This window comes from Populus nigra, chromosome 1, assembly GCF_951802175.1.
Source record: "Populus nigra chromosome 1, ddPopNigr1.1, whole genome shotgun sequence".
In the NCBI taxonomy this organism is placed as follows: Eukaryota; Viridiplantae; Streptophyta; class Magnoliopsida; order Malpighiales; family Salicaceae; genus Populus; species Populus nigra.
In genome coordinates, this window is record NC_084852.1 from 11,506,229 (window position 1) to 11,519,595 (window position 13,367).

The window sequence follows — 13,367 nt, forward strand, 5'->3', positions numbered from 1 at the left end:
TTGATTCACCATTTCTTTTCATTTTGTATGCTAGTTGCCCAATTTGTCCAAGAATAATATGTAAATATGAACTAAAAGTGGAAAAGGAAATGATATCCTCTTCCTCTCTATCTTATTCCGTCATCTATTTTCCACCACCATCCCTCACTTGTCAAAACCTAAAAAATAATGATCTCTTTATCCACAATTTCAACCAACTTCATGCTCGTTTTATCAAATCCAACACTCCTCTCTCTATCCTCCCTTTAACCAAAGTTGCTTTTGTTTGTGCTCTCTCCCTCTTATTCTCTTATACCCAACAAATATTTTCTCATCCCTTGTGATGGATCAAGATTTATCAGTATTTTTTAATACTAGATAGAAAGATCACTTTTAGCACAAGCCCATAATAGTCATGGGCCTAATTACTCAGACCATATCCATCACCCTGTGGGCTCAAGTCCCAAGAGGGATCACTCTTATCATTGTGATACCCTTGCATAAAACAGGTATTCAAGGCGTGTTACTTGTCATTATTATGAGACGGATAACAATCACCACTCTATCTATTCCACAATAGAGTACTCCTGCACCCTGGAACCCAGCAGATAAAAAATCAAAAGGTGATCAACCTTTGAGCATATCCAAGAAGCTACCTACAACTCCATCATGTGCAGGGCTTCCCCTTGTCTAGAAAAGTATTGAATACTCGGATTCCTCAAAAGACTATATCTCTATAAATATAAGCTTGGATAACTATGATGGTCTTGCCGATCCAAGAGAACATGTGCAAAATATGCATAGTAACTTGGAGTTAGTAATTCAAGATAGTGACCAATGTGCAAAATACTCCCTATAACCTTTAGAGAGTCTGCATGTGCCTGGTATAACAACTTGGAACCAGGTTCTATTGAAGAATTTAGAGATCTCTGACCTAAACTGGTAGCGTATTTCAATACAAGTATACCTATAAATAAGAGTTTTATAGAGCCTTTTTGGGGTTACCTAATCAGATGGTGAATTCATAAGGGCATATTTGAAGAGGTTTAATGAGGAGATGCTTAAAATGGAATAGTTGATTAAGCCAGTGGCCTTAAAGGCCTTAATCAATAAGGTGAGGGAACATGCTTTATAGAGAGACCTTTATGCCTTACCTAAAAAATGTTTGCTTACGGTGAAGCAAGTAATGAAGAATCATATACAGGTGGAAGAGGCAAGTGTGTTGCGATAAGAACCTCCCTGTTTTTATAAGGATAGTCAACCTGAAGGACCTTCTAGGTAGAATCGTTCCCCTATTCAAAACTTGATCTTTAAGGTCATCGCATAATTGATTGCCATATCCTAAGAGGTTTTTCACTTCATTGAACACCATTATCATTCAATTCTATACCACAATTATAGATAATGAATTTTTCTAATATTCTTTGCCAATGAAAACCACTCCCTATACACATACCTCTAATAAGTATTGCATGTTCTCCTAGGATAAGAGGCATGATATCGAACAATGCTATACCTTAAAGAATGAGATCGAGTAGTTGATAGCCAAGGGCTATGTCCAATAGTTTGTAAAAAGGGATACCCGCGTTGACCTATACGGAGAAGAGTCCAACCAACCCAACCAAGTATTGTTGGAGATTAATGTTATTTTAGGTGGAATCTCGACAAGAGGTGATAGTGGAAGTGGAAAAAGGAAATATAGAAAGTAAGTCTTTACTATTGCTCGCCTTCCAAATACATGGCATGAAATTATTATGTTTACCTTAGAAGACATGGAGGGAGTAACTTTCCCACACAAGGATGTTTTGATCATTTTAATAGTCTTGGTTAATCATTGTGTCTGTTGCACCTTCGCGAGAGCGCGACGTCGTGACGACCCTTCCCAGAGCGGGGGAATTGATTTCGGGGTCTTTGTTTTATAAGAAAGGGAGTCTTCACATAGTATTATGGCCATTAAAAACCCTAATTAGTCTTTAGAGATTCTAAGGCAAGGGATTGGTTGCATAAATGGAAAGTTTTAGCACCACTAGTACGCCCTACCTAAGGTAAGCTGCTTGGTGTTTGGTTTGCCTTATAATTGCTATGGTGTTAGTGTTCTCTAATCAGTTTTCCTAGGATGAGTTTGCTATGATGAATGGACTTGGGTTCAAAGTATAAAAGAAACAATTCTTGGCCAATATGGATTATACCTTTAGATATGTTTATATAGTGTCAAGGAGAACCGATGCAGATCTCTTGAATCTGTGTTTGATTTGAAATAAATTTATAACCTATGAATTAAGAGACAGCTAAGATGAAAATCTAAGGAGATTCAACGTGTTTAAAAGCTCATTTTTCCCTTTAGTATTTCAAGTGTTCGCGACTCGTAAATCGCAAGGAAAAGGAACAAAAAAAACTAAATTAGAAATTTAAGGAAATTCAAGATGTTTTAAAAGCTCATTTTTGCCTTAGTATTTCATACTTTCACGACTCATAAACTGTGAAATCAAAATTTGAAATGTCCCCAATTATAATTGAGGCTTCTTTTAAGGATGTGCAATTAAATTGTCCATTTTTGCCTTAGTATTTCACACTTTCACGACTCATAAACCGTGGAATCAAAATTTGAAATGTCCCTAATTATAATTGAGACTTCTTTCAAGGATGTGCAATTAAATTATCCATTTTTGCCTTAGTATTTCACTCTTTAACGACTCATAAACCGTGAAATTAAAATTTGAAATGTCCCCAATTATAATTGAGGCTTCTAAGAATGTGCAATTAAATTGTTTTAAATAACATTTTGGGCATAAATCTGCCCTTATGTTAAAATGAACAAGTTGTATTACTCTCAACAATATTTTGGACATTTACCTTTCATAGGACTCTTTGCCCTTATATTATTAAGGGATAATGACTTATTATTTCTAGAAAAATATTTTGGATATTAACCACTTGAGGTTTCTTTATCCAGATATTAACAGTGAATAATAGCAAATTATTCCCAATAATATTTTGGATAGTAACCCTTTTAGATTTTTTTATCCAAATATTAATGGTGAATAAAGACGAATTCCCTAAAAATAAGATTTTTATATTTTTGGAATATTGACCAACACCCTTTAGAGTTTACAAACATATTGTAAAATCCAAAATGCAAGAAAATAATTTTTGTATTTAAGAAATCCATGCTAAAACATATTTTCTTTTAAACTTCGAATATTTTTTTTTAAAAAAGAAATGTTCAAAATATGTTAGGGTATTGACCGTATGTAACATACAAGAAATTTTTTATGTTTTATCGAAACACAAACAACACAATTAAACCAAGTATCACAATTAAAGAAATAAGCTATAAACATATATATTCCAAAATTTACAGGAAGCTTAAAACAATTCAAATCAAACAATCGAGACCTAACATAGCAACTTAAACTTGAAGCCTGAATATAAGTCTGCCCATTATTCTCAAAAGAAAAGCACAAGTCCTTAAGCACCAATAAAAAAAGTTAAACTCAAAGCCTTCTAACAGAAACAGAAACCGTGTCTCACACCTATCTTTTTTTTCTAATCTCTGACGCTGCCATGCTAGTTTCATGTAAGAGGAAAGAAAACTGAGAAATATGCCTCTATACCCCATATATTAAAGACTAAACTAGATAAACAAAAAATCAAATGGCTGACTAAACCACCCTGAAAGAACAGGAAGGAAAAAACGTGACCAATAGTGCCTGCCTAAAAAGACCAAATCCTGCAAAGGAAATGCTCCCGCGCTTTTATATCTCCTCTGGACGTAGTTATGTTTAGAAGAAAACTCTCGCATGCAATATTCTAGGACATCAAGACAGCCAAACAAGGAGTGCAGGGATGATGAAGACCTATGAGGCTCATGGTTCCTCACAACGAGAAGTAAAAACAAAGAATACGCAAACCTTTTAAGCTTTAAACCATGGAAGAAAAAAACAATGGATAAGCAACACAACTTTGTTGTCAAAATAGAAAAAAAAACGCCCGAAACGAAAGTAGAAACAAGTTTTTGAAAAGAAACAAAAACCAAACAAATAGCTTTAAATATGTTAAAGATAAAGGAAGTCGAGACTCATACCTGCGGATCCTGCACATTTTGAATGCAGAAGATGAGACACAAACCGATGGAAAAACTTCTGCCTTTTGCCTCTGATAACTAAAGAAAGACTTCCTCTTTTGTTCTCTTGGTTTTTTATTCTCAGCCTTCTTCTTATTCCCTTTGTTTTCTTTCTTTTTTATTTTCTTCTCGCCTCACTCTGTTTTCTTTCTCCCCTCTCTCTTTACTCCTCTACTCTATTTTTCTTTTTCCTCTCTTTCTTTCCCCGTCTAGTGAAGATTTTTACAGTCGAAAGGAAAGAACCCTTCTATATATAGCTAGAGGTTCACTTATATACAAAACTCTACACGTGTTATTCAAGGATATGTTAGACTATTCACACAACATGTCAGTGTTAGATTTCCATCTCATTATGTCATATTATTACCCAAATGTTCATAACTTTTGATTTTCACAAGCTCAACTGCATAAAAAAGAGAATGTAATTAAAAGATTACAAAAACAAGGGTGGTGAGATAGAGAAATGGGAGAAAAGAAACTGGGTGAAACTGAGAGACTATGAAGGCAATTCTGAAGGTAAAGATCTCTTCTTCTTCTTTTTTCTTTTTTGGATGATGAAGATAGGAAAATTTTCTATTATTAATTGATTGCATTTGATGGCGTGATGTTTCGTTTCTGAAAAATCAAAGAATTTACCCTTGAAATATTGCATTATTAAGGTCCTCTTCAATTCCTTCGTTTTTTCGATAAAAAAATATTTAATATACCTTTGCCAAAGGATATCATCAATGATCATTGAAAAGTTGCAGAACTTTTTAGATGCATTCTAGCATTTGTAGAAGCAGAGACTGGTATCATTGAGATCATACGATAAATTGAAAAAGAAAAAAGAAAACCAATGATAACTCAAATACTCGAATCTAGAATAAAGACAACATGTTATGTACAACTGCTGTGCCTGTTTGAGTAAACATCTTCTGAATTAATGAGCTTCACTGCTTTGTCTTCTTTATTTCCCTTAAGCAGTCTCTATCAACGTCACCGACCAAATTTTTCATATAGTTTCCTAGCGCAAATTCCTATAGCTTAAAAGATGTAGAATTTCTCAATCTTTCTTAGAGAACAGGGCATCCCTTGACCTTAATCCCTGGTGCTGTAGGACATTTTGCCAACGGACAATGGTCAGAAACGTCAGCACCCCACCAAGCTGGGCCATAAATATCCTTGGATTGAAGGGTAAAATAAAGGATAACTCCCAAGAAGGCAACACCAGCATCCAAAGCAGCTGATAAGATGTAGGTGTGCTTAGCCCACCATCCCTTGTACCTCCTGTAAATAATGTAGTTGAAGATAAATCCAACAAATGCCCAAGACCAGTAGTGCACAGTTTTCGCTGATGGCATGGCTGATGTGGCACTAAGGATAAGGGGGATGTGAATCAACTTGATCCATTTTTTCTCAGGGAATTTGCGCTGGAGAAACCACATTGGAACTGGGGCAAGGAAACCAACGAGGAACCACCAGTTCTGCTCCGGGTAGACTCCCTTGTCTGTGAACATTCTGAGAGGTCCTACTACTCCCCAGATGATTGAAGCATTGTAGAAGACTTCGCTTCCAGGACAGGTCCACGGACTCCCATCAGGAAGCAAGTCTGGATTGCAGATGTTTTCAACAGATGAGAGAAGCCACCATGCTGTGGCAAAGTAAACAGTGGAAGAAACTATTGTTCCAACTAGCTGTAGACACAATAAAACCAAGTTAGTATCCTATATCCAAATGAAATAGACTAGTTAGAGGGTGATGAGCATAAAGATTTACCTGTACAATGAACATAGATTTGGGGGGGATCTTCATATAGTGCCCTATTTTGAAGTCACCGAGAAAACTAAGTGCTTGTGTCATGCTAATGTAGCCATACGTCTTGAAAGCCACGTTAGCAAGAGGCTTCCCTGGGTACATGTACCCAATAACCAATTCTGTGATCACATTTAGTCCGATTTGCTGCATAGATGTTTACACAGTTCATGAGTGATGGAGTGTGTGTGTGTGTGTGTGTGTGTGTGTGTGTGTGTCTATTGCTTCCCAAAAGACAAGATCATACCATGTTTGTTGTCGCCTGAACGACTCCAACGGGTAAGGTGAATATTAGAGCAATGAAACAGGCAAGGAGAAGTCCCCACCAAGGAAGCTGAAGCTGATGGTCAAAACCTTCCACAGCCAGAAGCGAAAGAGCCAGTGATATAACCAAGATGGCAGTAAACCACCATTGAGGGACTGCTGCATAGTTCTTCTTCATAATTCTTGTGTGCACATCACTAAACTCGTCTTTCACTGCAGTTGTCGTCTTCTTCCACATGTTTATGATATTTCTGCTCAAAAGACAATTCTATATCAAAACAAACAAACAAAAAATAATTAATTAGGCTGGAATTAAATAAAATTAATGTTGAGGAAGATGGCTTACTTTCCGTCAAAAAGAGCAACATGAGTAAGGGTAGCTGTTAGAGATGCAAAACTCAATCCATATAAGAAGGCGAAGAAGATACTTAAATAGAGTTTGCTATAATTCTCATATTCCACTAGATTAAGGTCGAATGTTTTCTCATTAAGAACACGGGTAATGTTGAATATCTGACCATCTTCATCAAAAGTGTGAGAGGTAAATATGGGAAATCGCTTGGCTTCACGAAAGTTAGACCAGTATGCTATGGGGACAAGGACATACATAACCAAGATGAAACCAACCATAGTATTGACAATGGCAAAGAAAGGGTAAGCTAGAGGAGTGCCCAAGAAAGAGGCAACAGTCGCCCAGTCAAGACCAAAGGAGCCAATTCCAAGACCATTTAACCCTGCACCGATCTGTTGAGCGGTGATCGAGCGCTTCCATATCCAGCAAACAAAGGAGAGAGCTGATAGTGAAGGGAAAAAGTGGCCAGGAACAATATAGTAAGCAAAGCTTGCAACGAAGACAACGGCAAAGAATTGCAGCCTTGTACGTTCTCCTTTTTTTCTCTTTTCCTTCTCATGCAATGCCCTGCAGTTTGCATAAATATACATGCACCATTACACAAGTGTTTAATTAACAGACTTTCCATAGAGGTGTTTTCAAGATAAGGGAAGAAAGATCTAGAGAGATCGAAGAAGTACATACCTGAATAGAGAGACTTGGATAAGGGTTGCAGGCCACCACATGTAAGGCGAATCCACAAGAATTTTTCTGAACGTACCAGCCCATCCATAACCAAGCAACTGAATTGCATCAAGTGCCAGGAAACATTATAAGATACATAGAAACATTTCTTGACATGTGTGTGTGTGTGTTTTATACCTGAGTGGTTTGTGCTAGCAATATAGCAGCGACAGGATGGAGCCCTCTGTGGTAGAAGGCTTTGATAATTGTAATAATGTACACTGCATATACACCACCGGCTCCACAGTTGGCAAATATGGTGATCAATACATGTTCTTTCATGTTGAAAGGCCCTGGATTCAATGAAAATGAGCATTTTGTAAATGGGATCGAGATTTGTTTCTTTGGGAGTTTTGCAGCCATGAACTTTCCTATGGGGAGAACAAGAATCTGTATTGTAACTGAACTGATAGATAGCTGATTAGAACGATACTGGAAGAATTGATTCACAAAGGAAAGAAGGATGCACGCTGCCAACCCAAGAATCCATGTTCGAAATGTTAAGACTGCCTGTGTAGGGTCATCGGTGATTGGAACTGTAAGCCTGACTTGCTCAATTGGATTATCGTTCACTTCTTCAGCCTCTACATAACCAAGCCATAAAATATTATTCATTACAAACTGTACCCGACTTAACCATGCATGCTAAAAATATTAAATGTTTACAAAGCAAGCATCTTCAACTTTAATATTTGCCTGTGAAAAAATATTGTACAGCAGTATTTAACAAAACAACTTTTTCTGAAGAAAAACACACACACACACACAGGGGCGAAGCTAGAATTATTTGTTAGGGGGGCCAAAATTAATATAATAAGATATGATATTTATTTTAATTTATTATACATGAGTTGTACAACAAAACCTATATAATTTAGTTTTATTCAAATATATAATGACATTTGTATAAGGTAAAAGATTTGGAGCAAAACCAAATTGAGTCAAAGTAATGAAGTTAATTTCATCTTCATAATATATCACTTTAATGGTGTTGGTCTTTATACCTATCAAATATAAACATACAAAGTATATAAGAAACATTAGTTAAAACGAAATATTATTTATGTTTGATAAACTTTGAAATAAAGCAAAAAATAATAAAGAATGATTCTTACATATTTATTTTAATTGTGGTCGTCGTTCTTTCATATAATAGAAATCATCGATTATCATATCAATTGTGAATCTTTCAGCAATTTCTTTTTCTATATAGACAATCAAATAATTTGTAAGAAAATCATCTTCCATCCGATTGTGAAGTCTTGTTTTAACAATATTTATCGCTGAAAAAGCTCGTTCAGTAGGTTGTGAGTTATCAATATTTTTTCTTTTTCTTTTTCGAAAAAAGAATCAATTCTTTTTATTTTATTCATGGTTCAACCTAAAATCAAAACATATATCGTAAGAAAAAATTAATAATTTTGGCGGTTCTGCTCAAAACAAAACATAAAAAAAATCCAAGCATAATCAAAACAAACCAATAAAATATATCTAATTAATTAGAAAAAAAATCACTATAACAAGAATTCAAAAAACAATTGGTAAAACTAGCAGATCTGAAAAAAGAAGAAGCAAAAATGATAGAATTATTAAAAAAACCTCATCAAATTATTAACAAGCATCTCAAAACAAAACAAAAGTATATTTTAAATTTAAATTACCTTGTTTTGTTTGATGAAAGATAAATTAATTAGTAGCTCTCCTTCAATTTTTTTGTAGAAAAATTTTGCTTGTAATTTATGTTTTTGATCGGTTGCAGGATTTATATTAGGGTAAATTGGTGACGTTGTTATTTATTTCACAAAGTAATGCCTTTATATTTTTTTTCTTTTCCATGTAGGTCAAGAGTAAATTAAAAAAAATTAAAAATAAAATTACATTTAATTTAGGAGGCTCTCTAAAATAAAAAGTATAACACTTCCTTGTATTTAATTATCTAGTTACTTAATAAAAAAATATATTGCATGTATTGCAGGGGGGCCGGGCCCCTGCCCCCCTTCTTCCACCCCTGGGCGCACACACACATGCATATATATATATATATATATATATATATATATATATATATATAAAAGAGAGAAGAGGAGATGCATATGGTTGATTACCTGCTTCGTCAATTTCAAAATGATGCTTCTCATGATCAGGCAACTTGAATTGGGGCGCTGCTTCGTCGACTAAATTTGCCATGTTTCTTAGCTCCTCTCTCTATATCTCCTAAATGTTTTTTTGCAGGGAGAGAGAGGATGAGGATAGTCCTTCAAAGCAACACAAACATTATCAAACCTATATATACAGATCCTACGTTGTCCTTATTTGGAACATGCCTTCTATATTCTAGCATTGACTGACAGTTTGCAATAAAAAGACAACTTCTATTATGTAATAGCCATTCATTCACAGTCAAGGAAGCCCTTGCCTAAATTTGGTAGTCCGCCAACTTAGTAAACATGCATCTGATGATTCATATGAAAAAGAAATGAATCCTGCATCATTTTCTGACAAAAAAACTAGGCCAATGGGGCCAGCCAGGATTTACCTACTTTGAAGGATTCTAGTCTAATTATGTATATGCTATAAATACACGAGGTAAGGGCATCTCCAACGCCTGAAGCCAAGAAGAAAAAAAAATCTCACTTCATTCTTTGTTTTAACAACTCCAACAGGACAACCAAAACAATAACTAAAATTCCTTTTCTTTTACTAAAATGCTATTCCTACGTATCTATAGAGAAAAGCCAAAGCCAAAACCAAAACAGCCGTTAATTCCCTCTTCGAAAACCGAAGTAGAACAAGAAGCCTTCCCTTTTCAAAGTCATGCCCAAGCTCTCTGCAATAATTACTTCTCTTTTCGGTCTCGATCCCAAGAGAGATCTCACCCTCTTAGATTTGCCTTACTCTCTGTAATAATTCTGTCTTCTCTTGTTGTTGCGTCTTGAAATTGAAAAAAACAAAAAAGCCAATTCCAAGACCATTTAACCCTGCACCAATCTGTTGAGCGGTGACGGAGCGCTTCCATATCCAGCAAACAAAGGAGAGAGCTGATAGTGAAGGGAAAAAGTGGCCAGGAAGAATATAGTAAGCAAAGCTTGCAACGAAGACAGTGGCAAAGAATTGCAGCCTTGTACGTTCTCCTTTTTTTCTCTTTTCCTTCTCATGCAATACCCCGCAGTTTGCATAAATATGCATGCACCATTACACAAGGGAAGAAAGATCTAGAGAGATCGCAGTAGTACATGCCTGAATAGAGAGACTTGGATAAGGGTTGCTGGCCACCACATGTAAGGCGAATCCTCGAGAATTTTTCTGAACGTACCAGCCCATCCATAACCAAGCAACTGAATGGCATCAAGTGCCAGGAAACATTATAATATACATAGAAACAATACCTGAGTGTTTTGTGCTAGCAACAGAGCAGAGATAGGATGTATTCGAAGAAAGATAGGTGTAGTATAAGATTAAAAATAGTAATGTAAAGTAAAAGACGAAAAGAAGATTTAAGGGAAGGTATATTGTTTAGGAATTCTATTTGTTTAGTAATGTTTCTCAATGGGATGATGGATTTATTTAATTTAACCGGTGCACTAGTTTTTCTGTTATTCAAAAAATTAAGAAATTAAGTTTAATTTTCAACATCTCCTTTTAAACTTGATTTCTTTATAACTCCTAACATATCTCTTATTTTTCAGTGGCTTTGTGAAAATATTTATGACTTGATCTTGTGTTTTCATATACTTGACTTCAACTTCCTTGTCTGTAATGCAATCTCTTAGATAATGAAACCTTGTGTCAATATGCTTACTTTTATCATTAAAAAACTGGATTTCTAACTACACCAATGGTTGATGAGTTATCCATGTAAATCTTTGTAGGCTTCTCTTGTGGCATCCACAATTCTTTCAATAATCTTCTTAGCCATATGGAATGACAAACACATCATGTAATGGCTACATATTCATCTTCACATGTTGATAAAGTGATTATAGATTATTTTTTTTGGAACTTTATGTGAATGTTGTGTCTCCCATGTAAAAAACAAGATCAGTAGTGCTCTTTCTATCATCCATATCTCTAGTCCAATCACTATCATTATAACCCACAAGATCAAATCTATTATACCATCCATAAAATAAGCCAAAATCAATAGGATCTTTGATATATCAAAGAATTCGATTCAAAACTTTGAAGTGTGTCATGGTTGGTGTCTTCATAAATCTATTCACAAGTTATACTCCAAAAAGAATATTTAGACGAGTGCATGTCAAATTTCTCAAACTCCTAACTAGGCTTTCGAATGTTGTAGAGTTTATCTTCTCCCCTTCATCATTCTTTGACATATTCACTACACACTCAATTAGAGTATTTACTTTTCCACAATCCTCTATCTTGAATCTGAAGAATCTCTTTTAGAAACTTGTTTTGGCTTACAAAATTTCATCCTCTCTTTGTTTGATCTCAATCCTAAGTAGTATGTCATATGACCAATGTCTGTTATCTCAAACTCCTTGATCATTGCTTGCTTGAAGTCTCCAAATATTTTTAGATTATTTCCTCTAAAGATCAAGTCATCTACATACAAAATACAATAAGAGTATCATTATTTTTTTTTATCTTCATATAGATAGTATGTTCATGAGTGCATTCTCCAAATCCATTTTTTAAGAAATAATCATCAATGCAACTATACCAAACTCTTGGGGCTTTCAATCCATATAAGGCTTTGTTTAACTTTAATATCTTGTCTTCATATCCCTTCACTTTATAACTCATGGGTTGCTCAATGATTAATTGAGAAAACCATTGAGAAAGACTTATTTTACATCCATTTGATATATTCTCCATTTATGTTAGACAACTATAACAATGATTAATTGAATAGTCTTCAATCTAGCAACTAGAGCAAACACTTCAACATAGTCAATCTCATGCTTTTGACTATAGTTTTTTTACCACTAACCTTGCCTTATACCTCGCCACTTATCCTTTGGCATTTTCTTTTCTTTATAGATCTACTTGACACCTATTGGCTTCTTTCTAGTTGATCTAGGAACTAATTTTTATGTGTCATTCTTCTCAATTGATGCAATCTCTTCATTCATAATTGTTGCATGTCACCCGCGCGGCGTCGGTTGGCGATTTTTCATTGCTTGATTGATTCGTTCTTGGGAGTCGCCACCTAGTATTTCATTAAGGGTTACTAGGAAACTCGGATGTACTGATCTTGTCAGAGATTCACCGGTAAGGAACTGGTTGTGGTTAGGGAAGGTATTAGCACCCCTAACGCACCCTACCTGAAGTAAGCTGCTTTGTGGCTTTGATGTGTTAAAGAAGTTTTAAATTTTTTGTCTTTTCATCGGATATTAGAAATACGACTTACGTGTAAGTTTATAATTCTTGATCGTGATCAAATCAAAATATTAAATTCTTCTTTATTCTTTGCAATTTTATCATAAATAAAAAAAATACATAAAACAAATACAAACACACATATACACTTTTACTATATATTTTTTTCTTTTTCTTTTTCTTTTTCTTTTTTTACACACTACAAATTACACAAATTAAAAAACAACTAAACAAAAATTACATTAAACACTTTAAAAATTACAAAACAAACCCCTAAAAATCCATAACAGTGTTGGGAAACCTTCTGGACTTGTATGAACAGTGGCGGCGCGTCCCCTCCATGCGCCACCGTCACTAGCTTCACGTGGGTTCACACGCTGCCGCGAGAAACGCCGGAAAATGGGTGGGTCTGGCTCAGCTTCTTCTCCCTTTCCCTTCCCTGCCGATGGTGACACCCAACATCACCTGCAAAAAGAACAAAAAAAACACAGGTAGTCGATTTTATTTGGTTATTTTTTAGATCTATTCAAAATCTTCTGTTCTCTTTTCTTCCAAGTTCGATGTTCTTCTACCGATGGCAGATCTAGCGGTGGTGGTCTTCTGCGGCCGCTGCTGGGTTGTTATTAACGGGCAGATCAGCGGTGGGCAGAGGGCTATGGTGAATCTGTGGCCAGGTGTGGACGACACTGATGACATTGTACTGAGAGGGAAGGTCTGGAAATGGGGGAGGTTGTGGCTTCTCTTGTTCGGCCAAGTGGGGGGCGGTCGGCTTAGGTTTTTTTCTTTTCC

General features: G+C 35.4%; 1 protein-coding gene across 1 annotated transcript; it reads right to left on the minus strand.

The window, feature by feature from the left end:
- Positions 1-5,157: 5,157 nt before the first annotated feature.
- LOC133697525 (oligopeptide transporter 1-like) lies at positions 5,158-9,422 on the minus strand. Its single transcript, XM_062120151.1, has 7 exons — positions 9,341-9,422; positions 7,374-7,819; positions 7,197-7,294; positions 6,507-7,079; positions 6,144-6,411; positions 5,861-6,043; positions 5,158-5,778 (listed from the first exon to the last, which is right to left on the minus strand). The coding sequence occupies exons 1-7, from the start codon at positions 9,420-9,422 to the stop codon at positions 5,158-5,160; spliced, it is 2,271 nt and encodes a 756-aa protein (XP_061976135.1).
- Positions 9,423-13,367: the final 3,945 nt, after the last annotated feature.